The sequence below is a fragment of the Musca autumnalis genome, unplaced genomic scaffold (assembly GCF_047663935.1).
Source record: "Musca autumnalis isolate F117 unplaced genomic scaffold, ASM4766393v1 scaffold_1, whole genome shotgun sequence".
Classification (NCBI taxonomy): Eukaryota; Metazoa; Arthropoda; class Insecta; order Diptera; family Muscidae; genus Musca; species Musca autumnalis.
Genome location: NW_027411644.1, coordinates 289,557,669 through 289,576,740, shown reverse-complemented (window position 1 = coordinate 289,576,740; position 19,072 = coordinate 289,557,669). Strand labels below are relative to the sequence as shown.

The following is a 19,072-nucleotide window of genomic DNA, read 5'->3' as shown; positions in this document are numbered from 1 at the left end:
AACTTTTGAAAAATATTTAAAAATCCACGTTTGAAAAAATATTTAAAAATGCACTTTTGAAAAATATTTAAAAAATCCACGTTTGAAAAAATATTTAAAAAAAAATCCACGTTTCTAAAAATATTTAAAAAATTCGCGTTTCTAAAAATATTTAAAAAAAATTCACTTTCCAAAAATATTTAAAAACAAGTAAGAAAAGTCTATAGTCAGACGGAGCCGACCATGGGATACCCTATACCACTATCCCTGGACAATTGCTCTCCACGGAACTTCTTTTCAATGATTGTGAAAATTTAATTATCAAATATCAGAGATGTAATGTATAATACTTATGACCAAAACCAAAAAGTTATCTAGCATGACATTTTTGTAGCAGGAAAGGAAAATTTAGTTCACACAAACTAAAATGTAATGAAACCCACTTATGTAGTACTACTACTTCCGTTGTTTAACCGCTACGTTATTGAAATTTTCACCAATTTCAAACAAAAGTTTCAGTCCACTTAACCCGCTAAGTATTATCTGATCTTCACGTTGGTTTGTACGCTTCTTCTTCATCATAAACTCAAATTTGTTTAAAATTTTGCGGGTTATTATTTTGACCTACAGAGCCGCTACAAAATTGGTTAAAATTTAGTTTTTGGTCCATTTCATCCCCTGAACACTTCACGATCAGAACCAAAAACTAATCATTTCTATTTTGGCCCGAACCCAACCTCTTTAAAAAATTCGTTACAATCGGTCCATAATTGTGGCTTTAAGCTTGTTTGCAATTTTTAATGGACGGACACACATCGCTAAATCGCTTTATCTCGTCGAGATATGAATTTTGGCGTACCAAATAAGGGGTCTAGGACAAATATTTCGTGGTGTTACAAAAACTTTTGGAGAGACAATATGTAGCATGGGATAAAAATGTGGTTCTCTACACAGAACCCATTATATATTTGGCAGTAGGCTCGTTATCTAGCAAACACTTTATTGCAATTTACATCAGAGGAAAGGTCAGTAGTCCTCAAGGAATTAAAATATCGACCAAAAATAAAATTGTTATATTTTTCATACAAAAGCAATGGTCCATTTCACCCGCTAACGAATATCAGATCATCATTCAAAATTGTAGGCATCTTTTTCGACCTATACTCTTACCAGATGCAAAATTTCGTGACTATTGATGTATAATTGCGACTTCTAGCGAGTTTATTATTACACTACAAACTAATAACGGAATATATTAGGCTGTAACTCTGTTATCTGTTCATGCACACCAACATAATTGGCATCAATTGAAAGGTCGAGCGTTCCACTTGCAAGTATATCTCACTTGTCCGGAATGTCACTTCCAGGAATTACGATATAAGCTCTATATTAAAAATTTTCACAATTTTCACACAAAAGTTTTGGTCCATTTAACCCTCTAAATATTATCCGATCGCCATCTCAAATTGCAAGCTTCTCCTTTGTGATATACTCTTACCTTATTTAAAATTACGCGTTGATTGGACTATTATTGATACCTACAGAGCCGCTAGAAAATTGGATAAATATTATGTTTTTGGTCCATTTCACCCGCTAAATACTTCACGATCATTACCAATAATAATAGGGATCTATTCTGATCTGAACCCGACCTCCATACAAAATTTCGTGACGATCGGTCCATAATTGCGGCCTGGAGCGTGTTTACAATTTATAATGGACAGACGGACGGACGGACGGACTGACGGACGGACACACATCTCAAAATCGCTTTATCTCGTCGAGATATGAAGATTGGTATACCACATTGGGGGTCTCCGACGAATATTTCGCGGTGTTACATGAATTTTTACCAAAACAAACTTATAACACCCTTTTCCACATTGTGGTATAGGGTATAAAAACACGTATCTAAAAATATTAAAAAAAATCGTTTTTCTAAAAATATTTAAAAAAAATCCACTTTTCCAAAAATATTTAAAAAAATCCACGTATCTAAAAATATTTAAGAAATACAAATTTGAAAAAAAATAAAAATTCACTTTTCAAAAAATATTTAAAAAATCCACACTTGAAAAAAATTAAAAATCCACGTTGAAAAAATATTGAAAACATCCACGTTGAAAAAATATTCTAAAACTCCACGTTTGAATTAAATATCCTAAAAATCCACGTTTGAATTAAATATCGTAAAAATCCACGTTTGAATAAAATATTCTAAAACTCCACGTTTGAATAAAATATTCTAAAAATCAACATTTGAATAAAATATACTAAAAATCCACGTTTGAATAAAATATTTTAATAATCCATGTTTAAATCAAATATTCTAAAAATCCACATTTGAATAAAATATTCTACAAATCCAAGTTTGAATAAAGTATTCTAAAAATCCACGTTTGAAAAAAAATTAAAAAGTCCACGTTAGATAAAAATATTTAAAAAAACCACGTTTAAAAAATATGTTTATAAAATCTACGTTTAAAAAAATATTTAAAAGAAATCCATGTTTGAAAAATATTGTTACAAAATTTACGTTTGGAAAATATTAAAAAAAAAGTTTAAAAAAATAATATAAATAAATTGAAGTTTAAAACAATTATTTAAAAAATTTTTCAAACTCCGAAATTTTTAAAAATTGAATTTTGAGAAAAATGTTTTAAAAATCCACGTTTAAATAAATATTTGAAAAAATATTCTAAAAATCCACGTTTAAATAAATATTTGAATAAAATGTTCTAAAAATCCACGTTTAAATAAATATTTGAATAAAATATTCTAAAAATCCACGTAGAAAAAGTATTAAAAAAATCCACGTTTGAAAAAAATATTTTAAAAAACTACGTTTGAATAAAATATTCTAAAAATCCACGTTTGAATAAAATATTCTACAAATCCGCGTTGAATAAAATATTCTAAAAATCCACGTCTGAATAAAATATTCTAAAAATCCACGTTTGAATAAAATATTCTAAAAAACCACGTTTCTAAAAATATAAATAAATAAAATCCACGTTTGAAAAAATATAAAAAAAACGTACGTTTGAAAAAATATTTAAAAACCACGTCTGAGAAACATTTAAAAAACCACGTTTGAGAAGTATTTAAAAAACCACGTTTTAGAAGCATTTAAAAAATCCACGTTCACAAAATATATAAAAATCCACTTTAACAAAAAAATTAAAATCAACGTTTAAAAAAAATTAAAAAAATCCACGGTTGAAAAAAATATTAAAAAACACTTTGAACCAAATAATCAAAAAATCCACATTGGAAAAATTATTTAAAGAATTAACGTTTGAAAAAACGTTTTACAAATCCACGTTTATTTTTTTTTTTTAAATCCCACTTATTTAAAAAAACCGTTACATTTTTTTTTAATTCCCGTTTATATGTTTAACAAAAATATTTAAAAAAGCCACGTTTATAAAAATATTTAAAAAGCCACGTTTCTAAAAATGTTTAAAAAAGCCACGTTTATAAAAATATTTAAAAAGCCACGTTTCTAAAAATGTTTAAAAAAGCCACGTTTATAAAAATATTTAAAAAGCCACGTTTCTAAAAATGTTTAAAAAAGCCACGTTTATAAAAATATTTAAAAAGCCACGTTTCTAAAAATGTTTAAAAAAGCCACGTTTATAAAAATATTTAAAAAGCCACGTTTCTAAAAATGTTTAAAAAATCCACGTATAATCTTTTTTAAAACACGTTGATTTTCTTTAATTCCCGTTTATATATTTAAAAAAAAATATTAAAAAAAATCCACGTTCCCAAAAATATTAAAAAAAATCCACGTTCCCAAAAATATTAAAAAAATCCACGTTTCTAAAAATATTTAAAAAAATCCACATTTCTTAAAATATTTTAAAATTTTTAAAAAATCACGTTTGAAAAATCCACGCTTGAAAAAATATTTTAAAAAATACACATTTAAAAACAATATTTAAAAAAATACGCCTATGAAAAAATATTTTTTATAAGATCCACGTTTGACAAAACTATTTTTAAAAAATCCACGTTGACAAAACAATTTTTATAAAATCCACGTTTGAAAAAAATATTAAAAAATATTTTAAAGAATCACGTTTAAAAAATATTTTTATAAAATCTACGTTTGAAAAATATTTAAAATAAGTCCATGTTTGAAAAATATTGTTAAAAAAATCTACGTTTGGAAAATATTTAAAAAAATATTATAAATAAATTGAAGTTTTAAACAATTATTTAAAAAAAATTTTCAAACTCCGAAATTTTGAAAAATCCAAGTTTGAAAAAATATTTAAAAACTCCACTAAAAAAAAAATTTAAAAAATTTTTATAAAATCTACGTTTGAAAAATATTTAAAATAAGTCCATGTTTGAAAAATATTGTTAAAAAAAATCTACGTTTGGAAAATATTTAAAAAATATTTAAAAAAATATTATAAATAAATTGAAGTTTTAAACAATTATTTAAAAAAAATTTTCAAACTCCGAAATTTTGAAAAATCCAAGTTTGAAAAAATATTTAAAAACTCCATTAAAAAAAATTTAAAAAAATCCACATTTCTAAAAATATGTTAAAAAAACCACGTTTGAAAAAAATGTTTTAAGAAATCCATGTTTGAAACAAATATTTTAGAAAATCCACGTTTAAAAAAAAATATGTAAAAAATCCACGTTTGAAAAAGATATTTAAAAAATCCAAGTTTGACAAAAAATATTGAAAAACTCTACGTTTGAAGATATATAAAAAAACTGCACTTTTGATAAAAAATGTTTAAAATAACCGACGTAAAACCGATAACCGATATAAAAAAATCATAAAAATGTTTTTATAAAATCCACGTTTGAAAAACCATTTTTTTATAAAATCCACTTTTGAAAAAATATGTTTATAAAATCCACGTTTGAAAAAAATATTTCTATAAAATCCAGGTTTGAAAAAAATATTTTTATAAAATCCACGTTTGAAAAAAATATTTCTATAAAATCCAGGTTTGAAAAAAATATTTTTATAAAATCCACGTTTGAAAAAAATATTTCTATAAAATCCAGGTTTGAAAAAAATATTTTTATAAAATCCACGTTTGAAAAAATATTTCTATAAAATCCAGATTTGAAAAAAATATTTTTATAAAATCCACGTTTGAAAAAAAAGTCCACGTTAGAAAAAAAAATATTTAAAAAACACGTATAAAAATATTTTTATAAAATCCACGTTTGAAAAATAAAAAATTAAATAGTCCACGTTAGAAAAAAAATATTTAAAAAACACGTTTAAAAAATACTTTTATAAAATCGTTCAAACGTGGATTTGAAAAAATATTTAAAAGAAATCCAGGTTTGAAAAATATTTCTAAAAAAATCTACGTTTGAAAACTATTTAAAAAATGTTTGAAAAACAATAAAAAATTTAATTGTTCCACACACATCCCTGAAGGGACAAGCGAGACTTCTCTCATATCAATGAGTGCACCCCGATTCATATTAGCTCAATGATATGGGACCTACTGTTTATGGCAGTGTCCGAACGGCGTGTCTTAAGACAGCACTTTGTAGAGAAGTTTTACATAGCTGAAATACTCAGGAAATATCGACAACATTACTGAGGGGTATTTTGCCACCGCTGAAAAATGTTTGATGTTGCCTGGCCGGGGAATCGAACCCACGACCTTCAGCGTGCAAGGCGGGCGTGCATACCATTGCACAACGGTGAAAAAATACTATAAATAAATTGAAGTTTAAAACAATTGTTTAAAAAAAAACTTTTCAAATTCCAAATTATTGAAAAATTTAAGTTTCAGAAAATCATTTTAAAAATCCACGTTTAAATAATTATTTTAAAAATCCACGTTTAAATAATTATTTTAAAAATCCACGTTTAAATAATTATTTTAAAAATCCACGTTTAAATAATTATTTTAAAAATCCACGTTTAAATAATTATTTTAAAAATCCACGTTTGAAAAAAATATTTAAAAAAATCCAAGTTTGAAAAAAATATTTAAAAAACTCCATGTTTGAAAAAAAATATATAGGCCCCCAACTAAATTTTCAAATTATTTGTGTTAGACATCCATTGTTCAGAAGGAAGGAAAATGTTTTTTCATCTTCTCAAAACATAAACTTGTCAAAATTAAAAACAAAATTGAAAACACTGCTAATTACTGACTTCAAAATTACTTTGAAATAAAAATTGTTGTCCTCCCTACCATCTACAATATTAAAAACCCTCATCAACTCTCCGAAACCACAACAGTAACATGTTGTGACACCAAATGTCGCTTTTAATACCAACTAATGTTTATCATACTTCACCTTCCTCTTCTTCATTCTCTCCCTTCCCACAGATATTATGCCATAGTACGACCACTGGAATACCCATTGAATATGACACACAAAACTGTTTGTTTTATGTTGGCCAATGTGTGGATATTGCCGGCGCTTATATCGTTTACACCCATCTTTTTGGGTTGGTATACAACGGCTGAACATTTGGAGGAAATTTCACAAAATCCCTATCAATGTTCCTTTGTGGTAAATAAAGCCTATGCCCTAATATCGAGTTCGGTTAGTTTTTGGATACCCGGAATTGTGATGTTGGTTATGTATTTTCGAATATACAAGTGAGTTGAGTATTAAATGTGGTTATTTTTGTTGTTGTTTGTACTAAATTTTGGTTGATGCTTTTTATTTACAGAGAGGCCGTGAGACAAAGAAAAGCCTTAAGCCGCACCAGCTCTAATATTTTGCTGAATAGTGTTCACATGGGCCACACCCAACAGCCCACCAATTTGAATTATTTGCATCCCAGTGAATGTGAATTAACCCTAACGAGAGAAGAGACTCATAGTGCCATAAGTCATTTTGAGGTAAGACATTACTTTCAGCTTTGCAGTATTTGCCGGATGCATGAAGCCAAGGAATATAATCCTTGGTAGTGGCCTTCAATAACAGATTAAGTTGTCTTTACGGGTTATGTTTTTTGTTGTTCTTTTTTTTCAATTTCTGGCTCAAAGAGTTCATCAATATTTCACTTTGACATGGTAAACAAATAAAAACATCTTTTCCACTTGTCTTCCACACACACACACACTTCTACACTACATCTTCTTCTAGGAGATACCACAAACCGATGATGATGACAAGGATGAATGCGATGAGTTACGGGTGCCCTCACCACCACCCAGACGTCTCAGCCGTAGTAGTATTGATTTACGTGATCTCGAACAGGAACGTTATGAAAAGGTGACCCATACCGACAGTGCACCCTCAATGATAGCACTGCACTATGCTGCGACCCAACAACAACAACAGCATCAACAATTACAGGTCCCCTGTACCAATAAGGATCTCATCAATTATAGTGCCCAAGTATGGCAGGATATGCGTAATGATTCCCCCCTGCAGCAGAGTATTGCCATACCCATACCCAAGGTAAATGGCGGTGGCGGTGGTGGTGGTGGTGCTAGGCAATTTACCAATGCCTCAGCCTCCAGTAGAGATTCTCTAAGAAAACAGGATTCAAATTTCTACAGAAACTCTGGTTGTGATTCTGATCAGTACCAAAGCATATTTGGTGGTAGTGGTAGCAGCGGTGGCGGTTGTGGTCGAGGAGACCTCAACAGTGATGACAGCGAGAGCAACGATTATTTAATAAAATTAAAACAAACTGCCGCTCCTGCAACCCTCATACCTCTCTCCGAGGATAATAAAGAGCTTAAACGTCTTATCGAAGACAACTATTTGTATTATAAAAGGCAAGCGGGTCAGCTGCAGCAAGCAAGTGATAAGCAATGCGAACAACAACAGCAGGAATTCTTTTCCGGCAACAAATATCCAGCCCTGAGTGAGACTGATTTTATACGCATGAAAAATGGTGAAAATCGTCAACGTAGCCAAAAGGCCAGCAGCGGCAAAAAGAAGCCCTTCGCCGCCAGTGATTCAGAGTTCCTTAAAAATTATGGTGATACCAAGCCGCCAAATTCCCTCAAACACTTGGACTCCCTAAAAGAGGGTTCGGTGAACAGCACTCCCAAAACCGACAGCGGCAGCAGTGGCAAAGGTTTCAATTTGAAATCCCTGCTGGCGAAGACCAAACGTTCCAGCACGGAATGTTTTTCCCTGGAGAAGAAACGGCACCAAGCCAATTCGGAGGAAATTAAAACAAGTCGTTCGCAACTTTTCAAAAGATCAAGGAATAGGAAGTTGTCCCATAGCTACAATGGTGGCCTCAAGGAGCGTAAACATAATATGCGTTCGCGCCAGCACAGTGACACCGATTCGGATGCCTATTTACCCCGGCTTTTTGGGGATAGCATAGATTCCTCCAGCCGTTATAACACCCCAGATATTCTCCTAGACATCAATGTGCTCAATGAACAATCCGAACAAATGGATGATCCCCACGATCTTAACAGCAAACACTCCCCAACCACCACCACCACTACCCATTTCCAACTTATCGATTTGGGCTCCAACACCGTACAAGAAGTGGGGCCAGATGATTTGTCTTTTCTCAAAGACATTACCTCCAATGATTCGCCATTACTGCCCTCCACCCCACCTCCCTCACTGTCACCTTCTTCACTAATGGATGCCTCCATACCGGAGGCCCTGAAATCCGACAACAATTCCACCATACCCGAAAAGTCACAAAGTTCCCAAAAATCCAGTTCGGAGCTGGTGGAACTGTTTCGTTCCCTAAGTTTTCCCTCCACCGAGCAATCTTTTCACAAGGAATCCCCGGACAAGTCACAAAAATCCACGGATGTCCCACACACCACGTTGCGCAAGGAATCCATAAAGCAACGCATGAGCACCCTGAGTGATCAGATCTTGGTAAACAAGAACAGCAGCAATTTCCTTATGTCACCACCCATAACACCGAATTTCAATTCGGCCATAAATTTGCCTGTCACTCGAAGTCCCAACACAATGATGGGTCAACCACCCTATTCGGCCACACCCAGCCTAGGGGGGAATAGCATAAATGTCTATTTTCTGTCACCACCACCCACCGCCACGGCCCAGCCCAGTTTTCCACTGGCCAGTTCGCCAACAGCCTCAACAAATCATCATTTTGTGGTAAGTGATACCTCAACGGTATCGCTGGATGTGTTTACCACATTGGCTGTATCACCAGCTGCAACACAACAACAACAGCATCAACAACACCAGCTAGAACCCACATTAAACGGTAGTGCAACACAACAACCCATTAATATTTCCCCAAAACCGGAAATTATTTTAGACTCCACACTATCGCCCACCACAATGCGTGGCCCGGATGGTGTTCACGGCAGCGGTGGCTCTTTAACAGGAGAGGAGAAAGACTTAGCATCACCTTTATATCAACGTCCTGACAGTGAACCGGAAACAACACTCACGACTACCTCTGTTAGTGGTGGTGGACGCAAACGTAGCTCTCTTCTGACCGGTTATGAAGGCATCCAAACCGTACGCAAACGTCAGGCATCTGTGGTCACCTACGATGTGAATGTCATCAACTTCTCGCAGGACAATAGCGACAGTCGCAGTTATATACCCATGGGTCGGGTGTCAACGAGTTCGGCAAGTAAGTGCAATCAATTTTAATTATGTATATTTTATTGTTGTAATTATGTACAAACATATGTAATTTTATTCAATGGGATATTTTGTAAACAATTTGGAAATATTTAAATTAAATAAAATAAAATATTATATTGGTTCACATGGTGCTCTTGAAGCAACTTAAAATGGAAGGTTCTTACACCTCGGAAGTTTTTGCGGATTCTGAAACTACAATGTTCATAGATGAGAAAAATCAAAAAAACAAAAAAAAAAATTGCCCGAGCCCTTTTTATTAAATCGCGATTCAAGTTGGCATTTTAGTGGTTTTTTAGGTTTTTACGATTTTGCTTGGAAACCGCAAGTCCTATCGAAAATGTTATAACTATGAAAATTCTCTACTTGACTGACCTTTATGATAATTTAGTAGGTTTTACCGTTATTGAGATATAGAAGTTCAAATTGGGACAATGCATTGACTGTATCGCCTCCTTGACTGCATCGCCTCCGCAAAAACTTCCCAGGTATAAGCACCTTCCATTTAATGTTGTTCATGGACTATCGCAACAAATCGAAAAGTATTAGACAATTGTTGCTAACAGAAAAACATTTAGGCTATGTGGTCAGAATTTTGAAATCAAAAATGTTCGGATGGGGTAGATCATGTGGTAGGGTACCACATCAGTACATTTGGACAAAAACATTCGGAGTACAAAACTTTAGTTTTAGTTTCATTCATTCATTCATTCCACCCATTCGTTGTCAAGTTTGTCCCTAAACATTGTCCGATCTTCAAAAATATATTTCTTCGTTACTTGAAATCTCAGAAAAGTTATTCTCATACCAAAGAGCACAGTCCGATTCGTGAAGCAACTCTAACTCTGCTCTACTACCGGGGGTTCACTTCCCCGGGTGTGCGGACTTTGATTATGACCCCACTACAACAAGACATAATGAAGTCCGAACTGAAGATGGTGAAAAGCTGGCAGACAGATTCACTAGAGTTAGCCGATGCTAACGATTCTGACTGAGATTTTTAAGGCCTGTCTGCCTTTAGCGCACATACCTGGTCTATGAAAAGAGATCTCCAAAGCGGGGAAGCCGAGTCAAACACTACCTATAGACAATAATAATGGAATAATGGAATAATTAGTCTTTCTTCTTTTCTATTAAGGAAAAGATCAGTAGATCTCAGCACCCTTTTATTAGGTGGTTGGACATGTTGAGAAGAATATGGAAAATTCTAACTTTACCTTGTCGGCTTTTCTCGATGTAGAAGCGTGCTTTAACACGTAAAAAAGTATCAGTCGGCATTGCCGACAGAAATATACCCTCAGCCTATGTCTGGGCTCTTTTCAGAATTTGTGACCCTTTTTGGACACTTAAACTTGACGACAAAAATTATGATTGAGATTAAAGTTAAAAAGTGTTGTAGAGGAGGTATTTGAAGGAATGGACCTACATAGTACATTATGGAAGTGGATATTATTAAGGGAATCATATCTTTTCGATAGATATCACGCCCACTAGTCATTTCAGTGGGTCATCGTAGGAATCACGGACTTGTCCACGGAAAACATAATATCGTTCTAGACATGACCACAACGAACACCATCGGTATACATTTACAAACGATCTTCGAACAGAGCCTTAACTGCAATTAGGCACAAACGTTGAACTTTTATGGGAGAGGTACCCTAAGAAGAGGACCTATTTTTTAGAAGTTAAACTAAATTTGGAAAAAATATTAGTAGATCCAAAGTTTGGACCAAATTGGTTGATCGGTTCGGGAGTTGTCATGCTCTCGAGCCACTACATATGGTGCATTAGCCGTTTTTTACACCTTTTCTGAAAAATACATTTACCGTCGTAATTGAGGCAGCAAATTTAAGTTGCTTCAACAAAAGTCAAAGTGATTCGAGAGCAGGTCTTAAAGTGAACTTATCCAAAATTTTGTTTGGGAACTACCCAAAGGAGTGGACAAATATAGTCCATATTCAAACCTGATCTATATCTGCTTAATATATTAGGATGTGTAAAGTATGGACCAAATTGGTCACTCCCTTCAAGAGTTATCTTGGCCACATTTGTTCCGAACATTTTTGAATTGAAAGATCGGTACACTCTTTCAATTCAATATGGCTTATCTTCGAACTTAAACTAAGTTTGAACTAAATATTATGAAGGCCGTTCGAGGGTTATCTTGCTCCCCAACCACTACTCACAGTGTCACAGGGGCTTTTTGCAACTTTCAGGCTATTTTCTTAGTAAATATGGACTTGCCCCCGATGAAACTTGTACCATCGTATAGGGGACAGTGAATACAAGTTGTTGCAGCAAAAATCAAAGCGATTTGAGATCAACTCCTAAACTGAACTTTTTTCGAAATGTTGTGTGGGAGTTACCCGAAGGAATGGACCGATTGAGCCCATATTGGAACTTTTTTAAGTCTTGTAGAAATTTCTCGATGAGCAAAGTATAAACCAAATCGGCTACTACCTTCAAGAGTTATCGTGCGCACAAATTTTCCGAATATTTTCGAACTTTTGTGGGGGAGGTACCGGAAGGAGTGGACCGATATAACTAACTTGAACTAAGTTTGGACAAAATATTACGAAAGCCAAATTTTGGACGGTTAATCCGTTCGAGAGTTATCGTGCGCTCCAGCCAGCCATTATTTCGATGAGACACATTTTCCCCCTGTATATACCCTAGTTAGCATAAATGCTGAGGGTATAAAAAATGTAAAATTTAAATTCATCCATAACGCTCCCAGCAACACAGGAATTACATACCTCCATCATAGTGGAATGTATCGACGAAATGCTGAAAAGCAGAATTATCAATTCGCGCACAGGAGAGAGTTCCGTGAAGAAAACTGTTAACAGAGGCACAACGCGAAGGGAGGGACTCTCCAATGAAATTCTTGTTTACAGCAGGTGAAAACTAAGGTGCTGACTTATAATGATGATGTAGTTGTGCTGATAAGATGTGCATTTTTAACAACCATACCATAACGTAGCTTCACATCTTTTTTTCCATTCCGAGCAGCGGACAAAAAAGATTTCATTGCACTCTATTCCTGCATGAACTCTATTAGGACAAGTTGGGAACTCAGACCAAAAGTCATATACCGTAATTCCGTCCATCTTAACCTACGGTGGACTTGCATTATGGCAATCACTTGGGAATAAGGCTATCAAAGGCACACATATGGCAGCTCCGAGAGTGAGGATCGTGGCGTGTGGTTTCACTTTTCGGACATGCGAAGCTCAAACCTAATCGATAGTCAGTTTAAACCAAGTCAGGTTTGACTCACTCCCCATAATCGTACTTAAAGGACTCGAAACCAGCCCTACAGGACCGGTGACTATATATGTTAATAGACAGGCTGTGCTTAAGGTCCTCAAGTCATGGATCATAAACTAACCACTGCTGCGGAGGAGTATCGCCTCAAGTCTCTTCAAAAGTGAGGTCGACCTATGTGATTTACCTTTACCAGGCATCCTTGCCAGGCTTCAGTAGCGAGACTTCCCTGTCAATTTTCCATACATATTCGTTGGCATCACCTTTGATATTCCGTCAGATCTAAGCGCTTGAGATGATTTTACACATCGGATAACAGCTATAACACCATCGCGATGTAAACCGTGCTGTTTCCTCCTCGGCTGGAAGAGATCGCAAACGCCGCAAAACACTTATCTTCACATAGGCGGGTTGCTCAATAAATTGCCAGCTAAAATAACACACGCACTTCTTCGGAATATGTTGATAGCTTCTGCGATTTAGGAAGCACTGTAACAACGAATGGTGGTGCAGAAACGGACATAATCAATAGGCTAAATAAAGCGAGAGCAGCATTAGGACGACTGCAAATTGCATGGAAAACCAAGCTTCAAACATTCAAAGCAACATCGATTCTGCTATAAGGCTGTGAAATCTGGCTTGTATCTAACATCATCACGCAAAAACTACAGGAATTCATAAGGAAATGCTTCAGGGTCATATGCAGGATTAGTAACAAGAACCAATACAAAAGCATTTTAGACGTAGGAAATGGAGGTGGATTGACCACATCTTAAGAAAAAATGTTTATAGCATTAAGGGAATGGCGCTGAATGGAATTCCCAAGGATCACAAAATCGAGGTCGACCAAGAAACACCTGACGACGAACAATAACCTAAGAACTCGGACAAAACAACCTTACATGGGAGGATGCAAAAACAACAGCAAGTAACTGTGTAAGATGGCGAAGCTTTGTGGCAGCCCTATGCTCCCTAAAGGAGTAACAGGAAAAAACACTTCGGATTTGTCACAAACACGCCCTTAAACATTACACCCAGTTCCCCAATGTCTGATGAGGCCTTAACCGTTGTCCACAATTTACTACTACCGGTTCTAATTTTGCAGCACATTATGTGCTTTAGCCACTTTTTCCATTTGTGACCGCCTAAATTCCTGTTGACATTCAATATCAGTTCTCCAACCCTTGGATCGTTTGGGTTTATATTACAAATCTCATCTCGATTTTGTGTAGTTTAGGCGCTGTTCGAGGATCGTTTTGAATTTTTCTTGGGCAAGGTCATACTTACTGACATAATAACCCAAAAGCTTTCAAAAATTCTACGATGACCAACAAAAATGTTTGCTTGGCACGATAGCTATCCTGTTGCTACCTCCTCAGCAAAAGTTCAACGCACTTTAATCCGGGTTAAGGTCATTTCTCGGATGGTGTTGACATTTTAATAGCGGTTAGAACAACGTCTTAGTTAAGAAAGAGAAAATAAGCCTTTAAAGAGGAAGTCGTTAGTTGACTGCAATTACATTAAAGCATTAAGATGCTCAATGTGTTTTCTACATTGCCATTTGAGCCATTCTTGAGAAAAAGAAAGTAAGTAATCGAAATTGCTTTCATCGAATCATCATGTTCTGAATCTTACATGACAGTATCCCATGATGATCTCTACCTGCATCAGTCACACATGATTAAAAAGGCTACAATTTCTGCTTGGAAGACCGGTCTGTAGATTTGACTTATATAGCGGACGAACTAGCCAGAGCAGGAGGTCCGACAAAATTACGATTTGGTCGGTGCTTGTCCGTAAAGAAGTATCAAGAATCCGAAAAAGACAATCCTATGGAATCTAATATTTAGTACTAGCTAAGTAGCCGCTTCTTCGTATGCGGAAAGGGAATAAAAAACAAATAAACAATATTTAATATGGAAATCGTGAACATAGAATATTTTGTTGTAGTAATACTGTTCGTACCTCCTTAGTTCGAATTTGCAATAAAATCGGCTGTATCGCATCCTACACATGAACAGTGACACACATTTTTTGAGGTATTTCAATTTAGGGCTTCCTGTTTTCAGCAGGTAAAAACGTTATTGTGAAAAATGTTAAAAATTCATTCAATTAAAAACATACTAAAACGTTCAGAATGACAAACAATTCTGCTGAAAAGAAACTTCACGTTTCTTGATCTGATTTCAGGAAATTATTTAGAAATCACATAAAAACCAATGATATAATATTCAATACAATTTTTCAAACACAGGGAATTATCTAAGCCCTACTTGCCTATGGTACTAAATGCAGAAACATGCCATACATTTTAAGTGTGAATTTTCATAGCCATTTTGATCTAATCCCAATAGCGATTCTCGTAACAAATTTCAGATCGCTGGATTTGCCAGTTCATTCATATCAGTGATTTAATGTTTAGTACTATTTTGTGCCCCTAGTACACTTATTACTTATTACCCTTTAAAACTTTTATATTTCCTAATTCCAACTTTATTCCTTAACCAAATATAGTATCATTTAGTACATTTCGTAGTCTTATAGGAGGTATTACCAATATCATATAGCTCAGACCACAGAGAAATTAATTCCAAATATCAGAATTATTACGCATTTCAAAACAAACAAAAAAATTCTTATCTTAACGTTTATGTAATACCAAACGGGTACCAAATTTTGTATTTTTCGTACACATATAAGCACATATAAGGTATAAGCTTAAAAAATTACCTTCTTGTATCAACCCTATATACGAAACAAGTAAGAACGGAGTTAAGTTCGGTCGAGCCAAACTTTTTATACCCTCCATCACGAACTGTATTGAAGTGAATAGGAACACTTAGTTTCCTATCGTTTATAAAAGTACTAAGTTCTTCCCCTTTCTAACTTCCCTCCAAAAAAGCTCATATAGTTATTTCCAAAACATGGACCAATATTTACAATTATCGAATTAAATTGCATCAATCTCAGTTCCTAGATTTTAATTGTTTTTTGAGAATAAGTTTTCTATCTTTTCGGCACACAAAATTCCAAAATTCTACAACCGATTCGAAGACTCTTGCGAAGACTAAATTCGAAATTTCAGTCATTTCGGTTGAATACCAAAAATCGGGGGTACCGTTCTAAAGGGCAATATGAAGACGTAGGTAGGCCTATACTGACAAATTTCTGGTAGAAAATTGTATACCCCCAACTAAGACCAAATACCAAATTTCATCCATTTGGGCGGGATGTTAGTGCCAAAATCTTCAAAATGCAGAAAATTGGGAGGGACCATTTTAAGAGGACTATATGAAGACATTGAACAATAACGGAAAGTTTTAGGTGGAAATTTTATACCACCAACGAAAACTATATACTAATTTTCAGCCGTTTTGATCTGGTATTGAGGGCACTACCTTCAAAATACCAAAAATCTGGAGGTACCGTTCTATGGCGGCTTTGTGAAGGCGTAGACCTATACCGACGAATTTCAGATGGAAAGATGTATACTATTCGCACACATAAGTACGAATTTCCAAATACTACACTTCAAAAGTATTCTGAATTACAAATATCAGGATTCCATCTCTATCTGTTGACCCAAATACAAATTATACCAAATTTAGTACGTTTAGTATTTTTCGTACACAAAAGTACAAATTTGCAAAATACCCAAAATCCTTCACTCCAACAATAATTCAAATCCAAATTGTACAAAATTTAGCTCCATTTAGTACTTTTCGTACACATAAGTACGAACTTCCAAAACTATGTTAATTCTGCATTCCAACAATAATCGTTATTCCTAATGTAAGGATTCCAGCTCTATCCGTTCACACAAATCCAAACCAAACTTAATACCATTTAGTACTATTCGTACACATAATTACGAAATTCCAAACCCTACACTCCAAAAGTAATCTTAATTACAAATTTCAGGATTCCATCTCTATCAGTTCACCCAAATCCAGATTTTACCAAATGTCGTACCATTTAGTACTTTTCGTACAAATAAGAACGAATATCCAAATCCTACGCTCCAACAGTAATCTTAGGTCAAAATTTCAGGATTCCATCTATTTCCGTTGATTCAAATACAAATTTACCAAATACAGGTACTAATTTCCAAAACTACCTAAATCCAACAATAATGTTAGCCGTAGAAATCCGTTGTGGAAAAAATAAGATATGCCTGTTTAAAGTTGAAAATCCAAGAGGAGTCGATTTTGCAATGTCCGTCCGTCTGTCTGTCTAGCTGGTGCGCACGATAACTCTCGAACGGGTGAACCGATTTGGCTTTCGTAATATTTTGTCCAAACTTAGTTTAAGTTCGAAGATGGGTTATATCGGTCCACTCTTTCCGGTACCTCCCCCACAAAAGTTCGGAAATGTTCGGAAAATTTGTGCGCACTATAACTCTTGAAGGGATTAACCGATTAGGTCCATACTTTGCACATCGCGAAATTTCTACCAGGCTTTTCCGAAATTTTGTGTAGGACCTCATCTACACAAAATTTCGGAAAAGTTCACCTGTTCTCGAATCTCTTTGATTTTTGTTGCAGCAACTTGCATTCGCTGCCCCGCTTACGACGGTACATGTCTCATTAAGGGCAAGTCCATACTTCCTGAGAAAATAGCCTGAAAGATGCAAAAACCCCTATGACACCGTGTGTAGTGGTTGGAACGCAAGACAACTCTCGGACGGATCAACCGATTCGGTCCAAAATTTGTCTTTGGCAATAATTTGTCCAAAATTAGTTTAAGTTCGAAGATGGATTATAACGAATTGTTCGCACGATAACTTTTGAAGGGAGTGACCGATTTAGTCCATACTTTACACATCGTAATTTGTCTACCAGATATAGATCAGGTTCGAATATGGATTATGTTTGTCCACTTCTTCGGGTACTTATCACACAAAATTACCGATAAGTTCACTTTAAATCCTGCTCTCGAATCGCTTTGATTTTTTTGAAGCAACTTACATTCGCTGTCTCAATTACGACGGTAAAAGTGTTTTCAGGGGCAAGTCCATACTTCTTGAGAAAACATCCCGAAAGGTTTAAAAAACCCTATGGCACCATATGTAGTGGCTGGAGCCCACGATAACTCTCGAACTAACCGATTTGGTCCCAAAATTTGGCCTTCCTGATATTTTATCATACTTTCAGTTCGAAGATAGGCAATACCGGCCCACAACTTCCGGTAGTTCCCCCGAATATTTAAAAAATGTTACTTAAATGGTATGCACTATATCTCTTGAACAAATTTGGTCCAAACGTTGGATCTCCTAATATTCTGTCCAAATTTAGTTTAACTTCTAAAATGGAGGTACCTTAGGGAACCTCCTCCACAAAAGTTCAACATTTGTGTTTAAGTGCAGTTTAAGGTCTGTTAAGGTCTGCTGCTCGTTGTTGCCCTGCTTACAACGGTATTATGTTGTCCGTGGACAAGTCCATGCTTCCTGGCATACTGGTCCATAAGTTATACGATATGACGAAATGACTAGTGGGCGATATATCCCAAAATAAGATCCACTTCCATAATGGACTATGTCGGTCCATTCCTTTAAGTACCTCCTCTGCAACTCTTTTGAACTTTAATCCTATTCCAAATGTCCAATAAATGCCACAAAATTAACCATCGTTGGTTTCGTCAGACGTCCTTTTGGTATAAGCATGATATGCTTTACTAAGATGGATTGTTCATAAGCTAAAACTAATTTCCAGAATATTGAGTTACTTGGTTTACCCGCCTTAGGGATAAACGACACAGTCATCTCCCTCCACAGAACCGGTACGAACGACAGCAGAAGATAAGCTTGGAAAAACTTTTTAAGAAGATTATCGCATTAGGCGAATAGATTTGAAATGTTGAAAAGTACTGATAGCCCATGAAATCCTAGTCGTGGGTTTATGTCGACATCCGTACAGTTAAAAAGGTGGGTGCTGTCCAATATGTCCAGTATTTTCAATTCGGAGGTGGTCGTTGCTCCATCAGTACGCCTAATACTTCCAAAAGATTTTGGGCTCTTTAAAAGTATATAGCAGAACCTTAAAACTGAATCAACTCGCTCAATTTATTTACTGTATTATTAATTTACTGAGGCTTCTGCCCGTGCAGTAAAAAATATAGTCTTGTAGTTCGAAATGAGCATTCATGTGATACTCACCAGACCCTGATAGCGGAGTCTAATTACCTAAGATAAGGCCAATATTTTCTTTCCAAACTATATTATGGAAATAATAATTCAAAGATTATTATTTTAAAC

The 19,072-nt window shown here is 34.8% G+C and overlaps 1 protein-coding gene across 4 annotated transcripts in view; it reads left to right on the top strand.

Moving 5' to 3' along the window:
• LOC141389683 (octopamine receptor beta-3R-like) overlaps positions 1–19,072 on the top strand; it is an 825,473-nt gene that overhangs the window by 742,348 nt on the left and 64,053 nt on the right. For all 4 annotated transcript variants that reach the window (XM_073961584.1, XM_073961582.1, XM_073961583.1 and 1 more), the window contains 3 exons: positions 6,312–6,587; positions 6,662–6,833; positions 7,081–9,538. In XM_073961584.1, the coding sequence (XP_073817685.1) occupies positions 6,312–6,587; positions 6,662–6,833; positions 7,081–9,538 (2,906 nt within the window). The remainder of the gene's footprint in view (positions 1–6,311; positions 6,588–6,661; positions 6,834–7,080; positions 9,539–19,072) is intronic.